The sequence below is a fragment of the Petromyzon marinus genome, unplaced genomic scaffold (assembly GCF_048934315.1).
Source record: "Petromyzon marinus isolate PM22_M1 ecotype Great Lakes invasive population unplaced genomic scaffold, UKy_Petmar_22M1.pri1.0 PM_G_Scaffold_91, whole genome shotgun sequence".
NCBI classification, from domain to species: Eukaryota; Metazoa; Chordata; class Hyperoartia; order Petromyzontiformes; family Petromyzontidae; genus Petromyzon; species Petromyzon marinus.
The window spans coordinates 454,506-474,053 of record NW_027423048.1 but is presented as its reverse complement, the minus strand read 5'-3'; the positions used below and the strand labels follow the sequence as shown (position 1 = coordinate 474,053).

The 19,548-nt window shown below is 52.5% G+C and overlaps 1 protein-coding gene across 1 annotated transcript; it reads left to right on the top strand.

Annotated features, from left to right (window-relative positions):
* Positions 1–6,797: 6,797 nt before the first annotated feature.
* Positions 6,798–18,200, top strand: LOC142922066 (volume-regulated anion channel subunit LRRC8E-like). Its single transcript, XM_076063206.1, has 6 exons — positions 6,798–7,055; positions 13,282–13,791; positions 14,051–14,198; positions 14,942–15,100; positions 15,751–15,900; positions 16,093–18,200. Exons 2-6 carry the CDS (start codon positions 13,307–13,309, stop codon positions 17,101–17,103), a joined length of 1,953 nt encoding a protein of 650 aa, XP_075919321.1. The 5' UTR covers positions 6,798–7,055; positions 13,282–13,306; the 3' UTR covers positions 17,104–18,200.
* Positions 18,201–19,548: the final 1,348 nt, after the last annotated feature.

The window sequence follows — 19,548 nt, the reverse complement described above, 5'->3', positions numbered from 1 at the left end:
CCCATGGCAGTGTGTGACAGTGTCAAATTTGTGTTTGCAGTAAAGTCTATTAACTCTGTTGAACACGAGGATATATAAAAACAATAGTTTATTTTTGTTTTCCTCTGGAACTCTTTATACGAATGGAAACAGGAGGTGAACACAGCACACACATTCAGCTGAAGTCGGAACTGTTCATCCCCAGCATTCAAGAACATCTGAGCCTGGATTCACACCTCTAAGTTGTGATTGAACATTAATTTATGCATTTCTGCATAACACAAATAGTATTGTTTTCAACACCCTTTGCTATGTCAGCTGAATTTAGCTTTCATATATATTCCTTTTGTAGTCAGACAGCCGAAATTGTGTGCTTAGAGTTTTTAGTTAACATTCATCTTGGAAGATCTGAAGGCTTCCAGGCATATTAATGACATTTGCCCTCTCATTGTGTGCTATAGCAACCCATGGAGAGAAACCCTTCAGGTGCACTCTGTGTGGAAGGCGTTTGCAGATTCATCAAATCTGATGAATTTGGGAAACTTTTTCACTACATCATGAATATATTAATAAGTATAGACGTGTAAGTCACGTGTGCATTCCTCTGTGCCTGACGTGTAGATGGTGTGGATATTCTTTTTTTCTGTCTGCAGCTGACGCTTCCTCTGCAGATTTGGTCTGATGGAGCAAAGGCACTCAGCGCAGCTCGGTACGACAAGTCAACAATGCGACCAGCGTGCATACAGCACGGACCGGACTGGAAATCTGACACGGCACCAGAGAAGTCACAAAGGAGAAAAACCCTTCAAATGTACTGTGTGTGGGAAGGCGTTTGCATGGCCATCAGTTTTTCAGAACCACCAGAGAACACACACGGGAGAGAAACCCTTCAGGTGCACTGTGTGCGGGAAGGCGTTTACACAGTCATGTAATCTTGTAATACACCAGAGAACACACACGGGAGAGAAACCCTTCAAGTGCAGTGTGTGTGGGAAGGCGTTTGCACAGTCATCTGCTCTTGTAACTCACCAGAGAACACACACGGGAGACAAACCCTTCAGGTGCACGATGTGCGGGATGGCGTTTACACAGTCATATAATCTCGTAATACACCAGAGAACACACACGGGAGAGAAACCCTTCAAGTGCAGTGTTTGTGGGAAGGCATTTTCACGGTCATCTGCTCTTAAAAAACACCAGAGAACACACAGGAGAGAAACCTTTCAAGTGCAGTGCGTGCGTGCAGACGTTTGCATAGTCATCTGATCTTGTAACACACCAGAGAACACACATGGGAGAGAAACCCTTCAAGTGTACTCTGTGTGGGAAGCCGTTTGCAGATTCATCACATCTTCAAGTACACCAGAGAACACAGAAGCATCAGAAGATCCACAAGGAGTGGAGTCTGAATCAGCTTGTGAAAGTCAAAGTGCCGCAATAAGCCCATCCCTCATGAAACAAGAACCGGACGAAAATCCCAGCTTGGACACTTTTAAAGGTATCGAGGTGAAATATGAAGAGGTGATGGTGAAGAGGGAAGAAGTGATGAGCAAAGAAGTGAAGGCAAAATGTGAAGATTCAACTCCAAAATGGGACCTTCACAACGTGAAGCAGGAGGAGAATTCTGACTGTGAGGCAGAGTGAGGCAACTCCCAGCAGTTTGTGGAAGTGGAGGTGTGGGTGGACTTCCTCCGAGACAATACAAAGTCAAGTGGAGACCTGGCAGATGTGTAAGCCAAAGACGATGTCGCTACAATAGATGCACCTTTGTCACAGGCCTTTAATGACAAGAATGTGAAGTTGAACACTCATTTCTTAGGTTCATCCTGCAGAGTAAGGGCGGCCAGTCTTTGTGGACCTGTGGGTTGGGTAGATCTCTCACCAGGAACGAGAGGCAATAAGCTCCCAAGCATTCACTATGTTATCATCTTTGTATTTACACGGTGCTTGCTTCACCGCCTCAGCAACTCGGAGTTTTGTGTCGTACCTTGTTTGAAACACTCGAAGAGCATCCCCAAATAGCAGCTGCCCCTGTGTGGCACAAGGTGGTGGCCCTGCACCGGCCTGCATGTGGACAAGAGCCTGTCAGTAGGGGGCGATGATTGATGCGTCATCTCAGTTGTGTAGTTTGTAGGCAATCTTGATTCGAAGCTTTCGTGACTGCAGGAATCCACACTCTTGAGTTCTTTTGGTAAAGTCACCACGTGGGTAGAAACATAACAGATCACGGCGTTTAGATCACAACACAAGCAATCGTCATCAGGTGGGACAACCACAGAAAGAGAAACTGCTGAAGTAGTAGGCGCCTACTCCAGCAGTTTCCTCTTATTGCTGCTGTGCTTGTCCCACCTGATGACGATTGCTTGTGTTGCCATCGAAGTGCCGTGATCTATTATTTGTAGCGTAATGTTTTAAATTTGATACATTTTGACCCAGGCGCCAGCATGCAATGGCCTACTCGTTTTGAATGACGCAACAATAGTACGTTGTGCATACACTGTTAAGCAGACGGTGCGTATTTGTTAAATAACTTCTTGTTAATGCGATGTAACGTGATGCAGTCAATTTCGCTGCAGTAATTCAATGTTGGTAATATGCCGTCAATGATTTAGAATGCATACTTGTCTGATTGTGCGTGTGCATGTAACATTTTGTCTGAGGGTCAAACATTGAATAAGTGATGTTAGGACAAAGTGTGTGTGTTTGGAAGTAACCTGTACAGAGAACTCAGGTGAGACCCGTTGTTCTTGTGATACAGGTCAAAGGGTACTTTTGTGTTTCACGAAGCGTCTGCCTCTGGAGCAACTCATTGTCTTTGAAATAGGGAGCACGCTTGGATCATTCATCAGTTACAAGGCATACCACTTAAAGTTACATGTATAGGAGGAGGTACATTCTCTACAACACGAATTGTAGTTTTGTCTTACGTGTTGACGTAGATTTTGTCTAACTAGGACTAAAAATGCTCCTTGCTGATTCACGTCTAGATGTTCGTATCCATCGTTTGAAGCAAACCCCACTGCTGTTGTTGAGACGCTGTGCACCATTTGATGGTCCAACACATTGACGGCCTTCAGGCCAGGAAAGTCACAACATTTGCACACGAAGGACGAATTCACGCAAGTACCCCATGGTCCGTTTTGAAGTTTTAAAATGAAACATCTTTGAATTGTGTTGTGTTTTGAATTAGATTATTTTATTTCTTCATTAAAAGCTTGTATCAATTTACATTTGGAAGACTTCATTGAAAAGGACATTTCGTGTGAATTTTCTCTCATCATTATGTAGATGGCCTTGCCGGGGGTTCGGTTCGATGCGGACTTTCACCTGTTTGGGATTGCGGGATCAAGATAAGGCGACACGGAGCTGGCCGTGCGAGAAGACGGCCGTCTGCAGATCGATTCCAACGTAATCGAACGTCTGTCCCTGCGCCTCCGTTGTCCATGCAGGGGGTGCGTCGGTTTGCAGCGCCCCCTGCATGAAAACAACGGAAAGTGCAGCGCTCATCACAGATAGATAAAGTTGTGCGCTTATATTTAAAATGTTATTTTATAAGGTGATGTTGAAATCGAAAAGTGTTTGGCCAGTTCATGATTTCAATCAGATTGATTCATTTATTATGCACCACATATCTGAGCTTTTGTGGTCCTGTTGAGCTTGACTATAACTTCGCTCAATATTGTAAACGTGTTTCTATTATTTAGTTATTGTTTAATACAAACTATTTCAGATAATGGGTTTCAAGATGTACTTGAATGGCACGTTCGTTGTTCCGGTGTTTAATGGCTTGGACGTCATGGCAAATGGTGTATGACGTCACAAAGCAGTCCTTACAAGGGCCTCAATGCATGTTGGTATGTGACGTCTCAAAGCAGTCCTTACAAGGGCCTCAATGCACGTTGGTGTATGACGTCACAAAGCAGTCCTTTTAAGGGCCTCAATGCACGTTGGTGTATGACGTCACAAAGCAGTCCTTACAAGGGCCTCAATGCACGTTGGTGTATGATGTCGCAAAGCAGTCCTTATAAGGGCCTCAATGCACGTTAGTGTATGACGTCACAAAGCAGTCCTTATCAGGGCCTCAATGCACGTTGGTGTAGGACGTCACAAAGCAGTCCTTACAAGGGCCTCAATGCACGTTGGTGTATGACGTCACAAAGCAGTCCTTATAAGGGCCTCAATGCACGTTGGTGTATGACGTCACAAAGCAGTCACGAGGCCGTCCCACAGCGCGACAAATGCGGTTTCCTCCTCCACCCCCCCTCCCCACCGAAATCATTGGCCTTTCCGTGGTGAGAGGGTGGAGCGGTTTTGCAATTTTTGCAAAATTTGGGCACAAAGCGGCGGTAATACGACAAAGCTGCAAACGTCACCCACCGACGTGGGGGTTGGCCATGTTGCGCACGCACGCAGTTTTGTTGGGGTCCGTGGCTATCCCGGACTCGCTGACGATGTGCCCCAAGTAGCGAACCGATGTCTGCAGGAGATGACACTCCTGTGGTTTAAACGTAAGATTGGCCGCCTAAACGTTTAACAAACACCGATCGCGACCGCTGCAGCTGCTCCTGGAACATGCATCCGAAGACGATCACGTGGTCCAAATAAATAAGGCACGAGTCCCATTGGAGGCCTGCTAGGATCAGCTGCGTGAGTCGCTGGAACGTGACCGGAGCCGAGTGGAGTCCCATCGGGAGACAATTAAACTGGAACAGAGCCCGAGGTGTTCAGAACGCAGGATTTGGTTTAGAGCTCTCATCAAGAGGCAACTGCCAACACCCCGACGACAAGTCAAGTGTGGTAGAAAACCCACACGGCCGACAGGGCATCCAATGAATCGTCCATCCGTGGGAGCGGGTGTGCATCTGCCACGGAGACCCTGTTCAATTGGTGGAAATCCATGCACAGCCGCAGACTCCCATCGTGTTTCTTAACGGGAACAACGAGAGCTCCCCTCGTCGACCGCAGTGGTGAACGTGGTCCTCCTCCTGACGACTGAGCCCGTGTGAATTCTGGCGTACGGAAGCGGCGTTGCCCGTGTCAATGCGGTGCTGCCATCAGGGATGTGCGGCCAAAGTGTCATATTTACCCTGACTGAAAATGTTTTGAAAAATCGCCCCGCCGCTCGCCGGATAAAATCGGAATTCTTGCAGCGCAGCGCGTCCATCCATGATTCGTCTGGCTCGCTCCTCCGCTTCACCGTGGCCACGAGACATCTGTGGTCGCCTCGCCGGCCTCCCCACGACACGCGGCCACTGCGTGGGCCAGAACGGTGCCCGCCTGGACGACCGCAGCACCCAGGCCGACATTGAACACTCTGAATGGCTACGTATGCATAGTCACACCGTTAGTGTCAGTAGCATAACTCTCAACCACTTATCAGTGCCCTACCTTATTACAGACCAACTCAGACCTTACTGAACACCCCATGCCCTTAGAAATCTCAACGTTCATCCTATACATTATACTACACTATACACTACACAGCTGTCAACCCCTTATCAGTGCCCTACCTTATTACAGACCAATTCAGACCTTGTCGATCACCCCGTGCCCCTTATAAATCTCAACGTTCATCCTATACATTACACTACACTATACACTACACAGCTGTCAACCCTTTATCAGTGCCCTACCTTATTACAGACCAACTCAAACCTTAATGATCACCCCGTGGCCCTTACAAATCTCAACGTTCATCCTATACATTATACTACACTATACACTACACAGCTGTCAACCACTTATCAGTGCCCTACTTTATTACAGACCAACTCAGACCTTACTGATCACCCTGTGGCCCTTATAAATCTCAACGTTCATCCTATACATTATACTACACTATACACTACACAGCTGTCAACCCCTTATCGGCGCTCTGCCTTATTACAGACCAATTCAGACCTTGTCGATCACCCCGTGCCCCTTATAAATCTCAACGTTCATCCTATACATTATACTACACTATACACTACACAGCTGTCAACCCCTTATCAGTGCCCTACCTTATTACAGACCAATTCAGACCTGACTGATCACCCCATGCCCCTTATAAATCTCAACGTTAATCCTACAAAGTCCCATCACAAGGAAGAAACACAAACAAATCGACACGGATTTGTATTGTTGTTTGCCCATATTGAAACGGCTGTACGCCCGTACGGGCCTGAGAACTCACTTTGCCTGCGCAAAGACCACGACGGGGTAAAAGCGTGATGGGCTTCTACAGCTCCGCAATAGTCGAGTGTGAATAGTCGCCTAATAGTCGCTATTGGCTATCAGAGGTTCTCCCCAACAACCAGTCAAACAACGTGTGGGCGGTCATCTTGGGTAAGGGGGTGTGTGGTGGCTTCTCCCTTACCAAGATGGCAACCCCCCTCCCACCAGGAGTCACGTGGTGTTGATATTTTGGGGGTGTTTTTTAATTGGTCAGCTCCATTGCACGTGACATTGAACTTTATTTCATAGCCCGGATTAAGGCCCATGGTAAATAGCATAGACTAGATAAGGCGCTGCTGCCTTTCAGACTATACCAAGCATAGCCCGGAAGAGGGGGAGGGGAATGAAAACCATCAAAACTCAAGACGCGCTGAATAAATGTAGCGAATTTGTTTGATGTTTAATTATTTCATCCATAGCGACAAGAAGCAAGAGGGGCGCGCTGGCGTTAGTGAAAGGTGGAGTTTGCTGTGTACCCCCCTAAATTAAAACAATTTAAGTTCGCCGGTTACATTCACCCCTCCCTCGCCCGCTGCCCGTGTTGGTTTCGCCCACACGACCCTCTCCCTCCACCACCAAAGTGTCGCGTTTTGGCGGGAGAAGGCGGCTGTGTGTTCTGAGGAGACGAACAACCACCACCACAACATCTATAATCATAAGTATAACTACTATAATAACAACATCTACAATCATAACTATAACACTAATAATAACATCAACAACTTACAACAGCAATAATATAAACAATTACAATAGTAATAAAAAACATGAACTGCTATAATAACTAAAACTGTAATAACAACTACTACGACTATAATAAAACAAAATCGTGACCGAGAGCGAGCGACACAACGAGGGCGGTGAGTGCGAGAGTGGAGCCGACCTCTCGCCCTCAGCCTGAGGTCCACAAAGACGCGCGGGCTCTGTCAGCCTCATGCAGCCCGTCAGGGAGACTACACGGGGAGACATTTGTGTTGTGTCTCTGTGTCTCTGTGTGTGTTGTGTATGTGTCTGTGTGTGTGTCTGTGTGTGTGTGTCTCTGTGTGTGTGTCTCTGTGTGTGTGTCTGTGTGTGTGTCTGTGTGTGTGTCTCTGTGTGTGTCTGTGTCTCTGTGTGTGTGTCTCTGTGTGTCTCTGTGTGTGTCTCTGTGTGTCTATGTGTGTGTCTCTGTGTGTGTGTCTCTGTGTGTGTGTCTCTGTGTGTGTGTGTCTGTGTGTGTCTGTGTGTGTTGTGTCTGTGTGTGTCTGTGTGTCTCTGTGTGTGTCTGTGTGTGTGTCTCTGTGTGTGTGTGTCTGTTTTGTCCGGCAAAACAACCCCTACCTCCTCGCGGTGCCGGACGGGCAACTCTGTCGTGGACAGCGCTGTGGGGGGAGATCCAATTTTGATTGGCTCCTCCCCTCATGGCATATGTGTCCACCACAGGGGCTAAACGGGGGCTCTGGACGGGTGCGAGGGGCTGGTAACCCCTCCACCTTCAATTAATTACCACGAAACTACGAATTAAACTGAAATATGTAGCAACTAAGCTTGTGCCGGAGGCCCCGGGGGGCCAGGCGTCTATGACGTCTCCTGGCCAAACCCCAATTGGCGGAGCCAGGAGATTGAATACCTACCCTCGGGGCTACTCCAGAAACAACGAAAAGTCACTACGGTTGGCCACGTGGAATGTTCGAACGCTCACTGCAGAGGAGAGGCTGCCACTCCTCTGTCGGGAGCTGGACCGGTACCGCCTGGATCTATGCGGCATTCAGGAGGTCCGGTGGACCGGCTCTGGCTCCTGCCACCATGAGGGGTGGACAGTCCTCTACTCGGGGCAGCAGACTGCCAAACAACAGGGTGTGGGTCTTCTTTTGAACAAAAGAATGAAGGGGGCGTGGGAGCGTGGCGGTGAGGTGTGGGAAGCTGTAAGCCCCAGGCTACTTTGGGCTCGCATTCCCATCAACCGGAGGCGAGGAATGGTGGTCGTGGTTACTTATGCCCCCACCGAAGATGAACATCCGTGGAGGGATGCAGGCAAAGCCGATGAGTCAGATGCCTTCTATGACCTCCTGTCACAGGTGCTGGCTAAAGTGGCCCCTCGGGATAGAGTCATCATGTTGGGTGACTTCAATGCCCGAGTTGGTCATGATACTGGCACCTGGTCTGGAGTGATTGGAGGGCATGGGCCAGATCAGCTCAATAACAACGGTAGGAGGCTGCTAGATTTTTGTGCAGCCCATGGGCTTGTAATTACCAACACGCTGTTCCGGCATCGGCGCATCCACACAACATCATGGATGCATGCCGGGTCCAAGCAAGAACATCTGCTGGACTACATAGTGACGGACCAGCGAATGCGAGCCCATGTCCTTGACACCAGGACCTACCGTGGAGCTGATCTGCCCTCTGACCATCGACTAGTCATCTGTAAGATGCGCCTGCCATTCTTCCACTCCGGTGGTGGGTGTACACCCAGGACCCCATTCCAACCTAAAGTGGCCTGGTCTCAGTTATCTGATGAAAGTTGCAAGCGAGAATTTCATCATCGCCTGCGGCTGGGATTGGCATCGTCCCCGACTCCTCCTGATGTCGAGGGTAAATGGGCGAGGTTTAGGACTGTGACTCATGCAGCTGCAATGGCTGCTTTGGGTACGCGGTCCAGACCTCCCCAGACACCCTGGATGACAGAGGAGTTGTTCACGATGGTTGAGAAAAAGCGACAGGCCCACTGTCATCGGCTACAGAATCCCACGTCAGAGAATGAGGAGGCTTACCGCAGCCTTCGCTCGGAGGTTCGGAGAGCCGTGAGGCGCTGCAAGGATGGGTGGTGGTCGCGGGTTGCTGAGGAGATGGAGTCTGCCTCAGTGGCCCGTGATCACAAATCTCTATTTAACTCCATCAAAAAAGTAACCTGCAGCGCCACACCTATTACCATCATTAGGGGAAAAAACGGTGATCCAATTTCCGACCCCCAGGAACAGGTTCGCAGATTTACTGAGCATTTCTGTGAGGTCCTGGGGGAGGGAAAATCCCTCAGCCAGGAAAACATCGTGGCACAAAGTGAGGATGACCCTGCTGAGGCTGCGGTGCCTCAAATATTGGATGAAGTCACCCCCTGTGAGTGGCTGGCTGAGGTGCCATCTGCTGAGGAAGTATTGAAGGCGATCCGGAGTCTGAGACCAGGAAAGGCAGCGGGCAGAGATGATCTCCCAAGCGAAATGCTGAGGGAGGGTGGCGTTTGTGCACAGACTGCCCTATATGACATCATAACAACATTCTGGACCACTGGACGGGTTCCGCAGGATTGGAAGGATGCCCTGGTGGTCCCCCTTTTTAAGAAGGGGGACCACCAGAAGAGATGGAGTGATTTTTAAGAAGGGGGACCGCACAGACTGTAACAACTACAGGGGCATCTCACTCCTCAGTGTGCCGGGAAAGGTCCTGGCAAGGATTATTCAGCATCGCCTTGCCAGGCACGCTGAGGAGAGGCTTGCGGAGCCCCAATGCGGTTTCAGGAAAGGGCGGTCCTGCACAGATGCCATATTTTCTGTCCGTCTGCTACAGCAGAGGTGTAGGGAATTCCAACAAGACCTACATCTCTGCTTTATTGACCTGGTCAAGGCCTATGATACCATCAGTAGGCCTGGGCTCTGGGTCGTTCTTCGTGCTTTTGGAGTACCCGAACCTCTGCTCACGATCATTAAGGACCTTCATGATGGTGAGCGGGCCCGGGTAAAACTACGTGGCCGGGAGTCAGAGCCATTCCCTGTACACCTTGGGGTGCGACAGGGATGTCCTCTGGCTCCCACATTATTTAACATCTATTTTGACCACGTAGTTCGTGAAGCCTTCAATAGCTGTACCGGGGGAATCTCCATATGGTACAGATATAATGGGAGGCTAATCGATGCCCGGGTGCGGTCAAGGGATGGCTCCCTATTGCTCAACCACGTTATGTATGCTGATGACTTGGTAATAGCTGCTCAGTCAGAGGAGGAGTTGGAGACGCTGCTGCTGAGACTGGAGCGTGCCATTAAGAGGTGGGGCCTTACCATCAGCCCCACCAAAACTAAGCACCTGCCTGGGTATTTTGTACCATCGGACACTCCACCCCCACAATTCCCAATCGGTGATGGGGCAGTTGTGGAGAGAGTGGAGAGTTTCCCATACCTGGGCAGTGTGCTTATGACTGGCTCCAGTTTAACAGCAGAGGTCTCACTCCGAATCAGTCGAGCGGCAATATCTTTTCATCGGTTGCGTAACGCTGTGTGGAAGCTACCTGGTCTGTCGCTCCGCACTAAGCTTCAGGTCTTCTCGGCCACGGTCATTCCCTCCCTTCTCTACGCTTGCGAAACGTGGACCCCCTAATGGAACATCTTCGCCGGTTAGAAACATTTAGGCTGGCCTGCCTACGATCCATCCTGGGTTTAACCAGACTGGATTGTGTGAGGAGCTCACAAATCCTTGAAAGATCTGGGCAGGGTCCCATCGGTGAGCTCCTCCGGCAGGCAAGGCTGCGATGGCTGGGTCATGTAGCCCGCATGCCCAGCCACCGCATGCCGAAACAGCTTTTGTTTGGCCGGATTGAGGGGGCTAAGCGGGCGCGGCACGGGCTAGAGAAGAGATGGAGTGATGTGGTACAGGAGGACGTGGAGCTGAGTGGACTTGCCGATGACTGGTACCAGCGGTGTCAAGATCGGCCTCTGTGGAGGAGGCTCGTGAAGGATGCTACTGGGCAGTTGGAGGCAGTCGCCCTCCAACAACAACGGAGGGCGGAGGAGCGACGCTCACAACAGCGAGCGGAGCGCCGGGTGGCTAAAGCACAGCAGGTTGGCACAGTAGGGGGCACAGGTGGTGCATCAGCCAGTCATCTCAGTCAGTCGACCCGTGGCACCTCGGTCTGCCCCGTGACCTCCTGCCAGCGGGCGTTCGACACTTCATGTGGCCTCAGGGTGCACATAGCCTGGCACAAGCGTCGTGGTGACGTCACCGCCACTTAGTGGCGAATGGCGGTTGTTGTTGTTGTTGTGTCTGTATGTGTGTCTCTGTGTATGTGTCTGTGTGTCTCTGTGTGTGTGTGTCTCTGTGTGTGTCTGTCTCTGTGTCTGTGTGTGTCTGTGTGTGTGTGTGTCTCTGTGTGTGGGTGTGTCTCTGTGTGTGGGTGTGTCTCTGTGTGTGTGTCTCTGTAAGCCTCACGCAGCCCGTCAGGGAGACTACACGGGGAGACATTTGTGTTGTGTCTGTGTCTCTGTGTGTGTCTCTGTCTGTGTCTCTGTGTGTGTCTCTGTGTCTGTGTGTCTCTGTGTGTGTGTCTGTGTGTGTCTGTATGTGTGTCTCTGTGTGTGTGTCTGTGTGTGTGTCTGTGTGTGTCTGTCAGCCTCACGCAGCCCGTCAGGGAGACTACACGGGGAGACATTTGTGTTGTGTCTGTGTGTGTATGTGTCTGTGTGTGTGTGTGTCTGTGTGTGTGTGTCTCTGTGTGTGTCTGTCTGTGTGTGTCTGTGTGTGTGTCTGTGTGTGTGTCTCTGTGTGTGTGTCTCTGTGTGTGTCTCTGTGTGTGTCTCTGTGTGTGTGTCTGTCTCTGTGTGTGTGTCTCTGTGTGTGTGTCTCTGTGTGTGTGTCTCTGTGTGTGTGTGTCTGTGTCTCTGTGTGTGTCTCTGTGTGTGTGTGTGTGTGTCTGTGTGTGTGTCTTTGTGTGCGTGTTTCTGTGCGTGTCTCTGTGTGTGCGTGTGTCTCTGTGTGTGCGTGTCTCTCTGTGTCTCTGAGTGCGTGTCTCTGTGCGAGTCTCTGTGCGAGTGTCTCTGTGTGCGTGTTTCTGTGCGTGTGTCTGTGTGTGTGTCTCTGTGTGTGTGTGTCTCTGTGTGCGTGTGTCTGTGTGTGTGTGTCTCTGTGTGCGCCTCTGTGTGTGTGTCTGCCTGTGTGTGCGTGTGTCTCTGTGTGTGCGTGTCTCTGTGTGCGTGTCTGCCTGTGTGTGTCTCTGTGTGCGTCTTTGTTGCCTGTGTGTGTGTCTGCCTCTGTGTGTGTCTCTGTGTGTGTCTCTGTGTGCGTGTCTGTGTGTGCGACTTTGTTGCCTTGTGGGGAGCGATAGTGTAGCGGTTAGCGCGCTGCGCTATGAACCTGGCGACCCGGGTTCGATTCCCGCTCACGGCCAACACCAGTGACGATTATCTGAACCGGTCCTGGGCCTCCCCTAGGTCGACTCAGCCTCAAATGAGTACCTGGTGTGGTGAATAAAAACATTGCCACTGCGGAGACAAAAGGCGGTCGGGCGTCGTGCTGGCTGCCCACCCCCTCGTATACCGTTCCGGCCTTCATAGGTGCTCGCTAACAGCACTTGCCCCTACAGTCTGTTAAGGCTATACGGGGGATCTTTGTTTTGTTTTTGTGGGGAGCGGTAGTGAAGCGGTTATCGACCTGCGCTATGAACCCGGCGACCCAGGTTCGATTCCCGCTCACGGCCAAGACCAGCGACGATTATCTGAACCAGTTCTGGGCCTCCCCTAGGTCGACTCGGTCTCAAATGAGTACCTGGTAAACATCGCCACTGGGGAGACAAAGGCGACCAGGCGTGGTGCTGGCCACCCACCCCCTCTTGTACAATTCCAGCCTTCATAAGTGCTCGCTAACAGCACTTGCCCCTACAGTCTGTTAAGGCTATACAGGGGATCTTTGTGTGCGTGTGTATGTGCGTAATGATGTGGGTGTCTGTGAGTCTGTATGGGTCTTTGTGGGTCTCTACGGGTCTCTGTGAGTTTCGATGGGTCTCTGCGGGTATCTGTGAGTCTCTATGGGTCTCTGTGGGTTTCTATGGGTCTCTGTGGGTCTCTGTGGGTCTGTGTGAGTCTCTATGGGTCTCTGAGTCTCTAAGGATCTCTGTGAGTCTCCATGGGTCTCTGTGAGTCTCTATGGGTCTCAGTGAGTCTCTATGGGTCTCTGAGTCTCTATGGGTCTCTGTGAGTCTCTATGGGTCTCTGTGGGTCTCTGCGGGTCTCTGTGAGTCTCTATGGGTCTCTGAGTTTCTAAGGGTCTCTGTGAGTCTCTATGGGTCTCTGTGCGTCTCTGCGTCATGACGCGTTGCCCGATGTCCACGCAACCCCACGTACGCAGCGACCCGAGATCCGGCGAAATCCCCATGGAGAAGCTGCCTCCTGAGTCTCCACCGGGACCGCCCCGGCCCTCCGTCCAGTTTGTCGACCCCGGCGAGGCCGCACCACCCGACCGGTCCCCCCCGGGGCAGAGCGAGGACCGGCGGACGCCATCGGATGATCGCATCCTGGACAAGAAGGAGGGCGAGCAGGCTAAGGCTCTCTTCGAGAAGGTGAAGAAACTCCGCGCTCACACGGAGGCGGGCGGCGGGCTCCACAGGATATACGTGTTGCAGACGGCGGCCCGCTTGCTGCAGGCGCTGGTGGTGCTCGCGTACACCGGCTACGCCTGCCCCAATATGCGCTACCACATCCACTGCGTGGAAGGCGAGTACATCACGGGCTACGGGAACTTCTACTGCGTCCACGGGCTGTGGCGCATCTTCCGCATGATGTGGATGGCCTACGCGACCACGATGTGTGTTTACGCGCTCACCTGTGCCTACGTCGTCTACTGGGTGGTGACCTGCAGGTGAGAGGGGGGGGGGGGCGGCGGTGCTGCCGCAGAGCGGTTGTGTGGCACCGGATCGCCGTCTGGCAGCCTTCTGGCTTTGGCCTACGGGCTTTTCGGCGATCGTGGAGACGCGGTTAGCGCGGACGGCGACACTGCAACAAAGATCTAAATGTAACGTTTTACTATTGGCTTCGTGGGAGATCTTCCGCGTCGGGACAAGGGTCGACGGGCACTGAGTTCTCTGTGCTGGGGGGTGGGGGGGGCGCTGACACTGCAGGCTCAAGGAGTACAGCTTCGCGGAGACGCGCCAGGAGACGGGGGTGGACGACATTCCGGATGTGCGCAACGACTTCGCCTTCCTCCTGCACCTAGTGGACAAGTACGACCCCTGCTACGCATCCAAGTTCTCCGTCTTCCTGTCCGAGGTGAGGAGAAGCCACTCGCAGAGCACGCTGTGCGCTGCACGCACGCCGTACACTGGACGGAGCCGACCGCGCTGATCTGAGATGCGGGGTTAGGACAACAAACTGTGGGTCTCTGTGTGGTGAGCGTGGTGCTGGCCACCCACCCCCTCGTGTGCCGTTCTGGCCTGGCCTGCATCGGTGCTCGCTAACAGCACTTGCCCCAACAGTCCATCGAGGCTATATGGGGGGATGTTGAGTCTTTGGGTCTCTGTCTGAGTCTATGGGCCGTGTTAGTCTATGTGTAATGACAGGGTGCCACCTGTCAGCCTGGAGGGGTAATTATAGTTATGGGCAAGTTATGTAATGACTAATTATAAGGGGGGGGGCGTATCGGTAGTAAAGGTCAAAGGCTGAGTCAGACCGCAAGCTCCGGGAACCTGCTTGAAGATTCTGGAAGGGGACGTGGCCGGAGGCGGGGCTTGGCCGCACCGGGGTGTACATGAGGGGGTCCTGAGTCCTGGCTGCGCTAAGTCAAGTAACTGTGTAGTTGGACGCCGACGATGGGGTTGTGTAGCTACGTAGAGATGTTTACATATACGTGTCGTCCAGTGTGAGAATAAATAAGAAGGCCTCTACGCGATGTGTCTCGGAAGCTGCTCACTACATATGTATAACATGGGGCGGTACGGCTCATTGGGCCCTCGCTGCTGAAACAAATAAAATCCATCCACGCTTGGCTGCTGGTGCTGTTGCTGCTGCTGCAGGTGAGCGAAAATAAGCTGAGGCAGGTCAACGTGGATCAAGCATGGACCCTGTCGCATCTGACGGGGCTACTGGAGATCAACGCGCAGGGCGAGAGCGAGCTACGCCTCTGCAAGCTGGCAGCGGTGCCAGTGGACACATACCGCCTCACTCAGATACAGGTGCCCGTGGACACACCCATGCACCCACCCACCCACCCACCTGCTCACTCACCCACCAATTCACTCACCTAGACACCCACTTACCCACCAACTCGCCCACACACCCACCCAACCACTCTCGCACACACCCACCCACTTGCTCACTCACCCACTCGCTTGCCAACACACCCACCCATGCACACACCCACCCACACACCCACTCACTCACTCACCAACCCACTCACCCACACACCCACCCACTCACCCATACACCCACCAACTCACACACCCACTGACCCACCAACTCACCCACACACCCACCCACTCATCCAGACACCCACTTACCCACCAACTCACCCACACACCCACCCAACCACTCGCGCACACACCCACCCACTTGCTCACTCACCCACTCACTCGCCAACACACCCACCCACGCACACACCCACCCACACACCCACTCACTCACTAACCCACTCACCCACACACCCATCCACTCACCCATACACCCACCAACTCACACACCCACTCACCCACCAACTCACTCACCCACACATCCACTCGTCTACCAACTCACCCACTCGCCCAACCAACTCACCCACATACCCACTGACCCACACACCCACTCACCCACCAACTCACTCACCCTCATACCCAATCCCCCACCGAAGGTGCTGACGCTGGACTCGATGCACGGGGTGGCGCTGGGGGCGGCGGTGGTGCAGTTGGTGAACCTGCACCAACTCCGGCTGCTGAACTGCACCGTGAGCGTTGACAATCGCGCACTCGCCTTCCTCAGCGAGGAGCTGCACCAGTTGGAGGTGCGTGGGTGGGTGGATGGGCGGGCGGGCGCGAGGGTGGGTCGGTCGGAGCGGTCCATTCGGCTCCACTGACCCGGCCGTGACATCACCAAAAAGTCACCTCCCCCACCAAATGTATTTAAGTCGCAGTGTCGGGGACCGATATTCACCGTTGCCGTTCGCGGCGTCCGCCCCCCCCGCGCCCTCTTGCAGGTGAAGTTTGCGGTCAAGGCGGAGGTCCCGGGCTGGCTGCGTGAAATGCGCCACCTGGAGGAGCTGTCCCTGGAGGGGCCCCTGACGCCCGCGCTCCTTAAGCCGCTGGGCGGCCTCAGGCGCCTGCGGGGCCTGCGCCTGACGACAAGCGTCGCCCGCCTCCCGCCCGGCCTGGCCGCCGTCGCTGGCGGCGGCCTGCGCGCGTTCGCCCTCGACAACGGCGGCGTGCGCCTCGAGTCGCCGGCGCCCCTGAGCAAGCTGCGCGGCTTGGAGACGCTGCGGCTGACGCGCTGCGGCCTGGAGCCCGCCGAGCTTCCGCGGCCCCTGCTGGCGCTGGGACGCTTGAGCGACCTCGACCTGTCCCGCAACGGCCTCCGCTCGCTGGGCGACGGCGATGACGCGTCGCTGCCGGCGGCCGCCTGGGAGCGCCTCGCCGTCCTGCGCCTTTCGGACAACGCCCTCGTGAGCGTCCCACGGTTCGCGGCGGGGGCGGGGTCGCCGGCCCTGCGCTCGCTCTTCCTCGACGGGAACCTCATCGAGGGCGAGCTGCCCGCGGGGCTGCTCCACCTGCACGGCCTGCGCGTCCTCGACCTGAGCCGCAACGCCATCGCTGCCCTGCCGCCCGACGTGTGGCTGCTGACTCAGCTGAGCACCCTTCTTCTGTCGGACAATGCCCTGCGGCGTCTGCCCGATGAGTTGTTCCGGTGCGAGGGATTGCGGACACTGGCGCTCGCCAACAACGAGCTGTGCGAACTCAGCGGCCAGGTGGGGAGGCTAAGGAGGCTGCGCAGGTTGGAGCTGGTGGGGAACCGGCTGACGGAGCTGCCGGCCGAGCTGGGGGAGTGCGCGGAGCTGAGGCGCGGGGGGCTGGTGGTGGAGGAAGAGCTCTTCGAGTCGCTGCCCGCGCGGGTGAAGGAGGCGATGCGGGGCGAGCCCAGCAGAACGACGCAGAGCCCCTCTGGAAGCTGGGAGAGAAACGCAAGAAACTGGGAGGGAACCCCAAGACACTGAGATGCTTTTACCAGTAATTACAACCACGACCTCCTGTATATCAGGTAAAGTAGTTAACGTCTCAATTACCAAGGCGTAGACACCAATGAAGGTCCAGACGACCACCGGACTGAGTTTGGGCCGAGTGGGTCGCACACGTCCAGTGAGTCTAGGGTGGGCCTAATAATACATGGTCTTGTGTCTGTGTTTTATTGATCGAACAGTTGGTTCATGTAGCCGCAAACTACAGTTATGCGCATTGAATAATCCGTGGCTGAAAGTCACGTGAAGTAGCTTGTCTGATAATTTGTATAATCTCCCCCCTGTTCTATCTCCCCCTATTCTACAGTGAGAGTGAGTGGAGTTTGTATGATTAGGGGTTGACAGGTCTGGGTGTAGGCACTGAATAGGGATTGACAGGTCTGGGTGTAGGCACTGATAAGGGGTTGACAGGTCAGGGTTTAGGCATTGATTAGAGATTGACAGATCTGGGTGTAGGCATTGATTAGAGATTGACAGTCTGGGTGTAGGCATTGATTATAGATTGACAGGTCTGGGTGTAGGCACTGATAAGGGGTTGACAGGTCTGGGTTTAGGCATTGATTATAGATTGACAGGTCTGGGTGTAGGCATTGATTAGAGATTTACAGGTCTGGGTGTAGGCACTGATAAGGGGTTGACAGGTCTGGGTGTAGGCATTGATTAGAGATTGACAGGTCTGGGTGTAGGCATTGATTAGAGATTGACAGGTCTGGGTGTAGGCACTGATAAGGGGTTGACAGGTCTGGGTGTAGCCATTGATTAGAGATTGACAGGTCTGGGTGTAGGCATTGATAGGGGGTTGACAGGTCTGAGTGTAGTCACTGATAAGGGGTTGACAGGTCTGAGTGTAGTCACTGATAAGGGATCTAACACCAAAATAAATACAAAACCTGTATTAGGGGAAGCCACCGTTGACCAATTTGGACCCCCGGTTTTTTTGTTTTTCTCCGTTGGCTCCAAGCGCTTGATCATAGCCCCCAGCTTTTAAGGGCGGTCCGTGAATCGCTTCTTCTCGCCGCTTCCGCCGGGATGCTCGAGAGCGTGAATGCAAACATTAAAACGTTTCCCCGTCTTGACCGGGCTGTCTTTGTTTGCTACGTCCTGTTGATTTCGTTGCCTTGGGTGTTCTGATTGTCCCTGCGAGGCCATGCCGCCAGGACCCTCCTTGAAGAGACGCGCGGCCAAAGGAGATGCTGATACACATGGACCCAGAGCTGGAAACCCAGCATCTCGATGTCTCCGTCTTAACCATTGCGAATTCCCAGAGAGACACAGCCATTATGAATCCACTGAGAAAGAGAGAGAGCGCTATTATGAATCCCCTGAGAGAGAGAGCTATTATGAATCCCCTGAGAGAGAGAGAGACAACCATTATGAATCCTCTGTGTGTGTCAGTGTGTGTCAGTTTGTGTGTGTGATTTAATCCCATCTGTAAAGGATGTGATTCCTGACATGCAATACCCTGTTGTCTAGAAACGGAGTTATGGTTGCGGCAGCAGTTACATTGGGGAAACGAAATGACATGTCTCGGACTGTGTTCGTGAACACAAGGCAGATCTGAAACACGGTAGGACCAATACCTCTGCCATTGCCGATCATTGTTTTAACGCTGTGGGCTCACACGAAATTGATTTTTCCAAGACGGAGTTACTCTGCAAACCTACCGGCAACCTTCAGAGATTTGCTCATGAAGCCATCCAGATATATAAACACAGACAACTTCAACCGAGATGGGTGCAAACTGAGCAATCATTGGAAGAACGTTATTAACCAAGTAAATTCTTAACTGACTGTGATGTTTCCCTCCTACCAGCCTATGTCAGCTGTTATTCCGACTCTCTGTGTGTCTCACATCATGTGTACCTCTTGCTCTTAGGGGTTTTTGTTCCTGTTGCCCGGCTCTCTGACATTGGGCCGTCTCACGTTGACATGCTAATCTCCCACATTTACATTTATGTGCAAATTCCTTCTCTAGCTCCACCCACTTATCAGTGGGTTGGGCCCACCAATATCCTATATAACCTCTTGTTGCAGCGGCTCTTTCTCCTACGTCAGCAGTCCTGTGTTTGTTTCACATCTGAAGATGGTCGCTTGTGTTGCGATCGAAACGTCGTGATCTATTATATTTTTTCTACCTACATGACTTTACCGAAAGAACCAAAGAATATGAATTCCTGCAGTCACGAAAGCTATAATACATGGACATGGCCGATATATAGACAATATATAGATGATGGTTCTGTTATTGGCGGCGTTTTAGACAATATAATACATGGACGTGGCCGATATATAGTAATAATAGATATATGATGGTTTTATTGTTGGCGGCGTTTTAGACAATATAATACATGGAAGTAGCCGATATATAGTAATAATAGATAGATGATGGTTCTGTTGTTGGCGGCGTTTTAGACAGATTTAATA

Coding starts and splice junctions, on each gene's coding strand:
- LOC142922066 (XM_076063206.1), top strand. CDS start 13,307: ATGGAGAAGCTGCCTCCTGAGTCTCCACCGGGACCGCCCCGGCCCTCC. Junction 14,199..14,941: donor TCTCCGTCTTCCTGTCCGAG/GTGAGGAGAAGC, acceptor CTGCTGCTGCAG/GTGAGCGAAAATAAGCTGAG. Junction 15,101..15,750: donor ACCGCCTCACTCAGATACAG/GTGCCCGTGGAC, acceptor CCCCCACCGAAG/GTGCTGACGCTGGACTCGAT.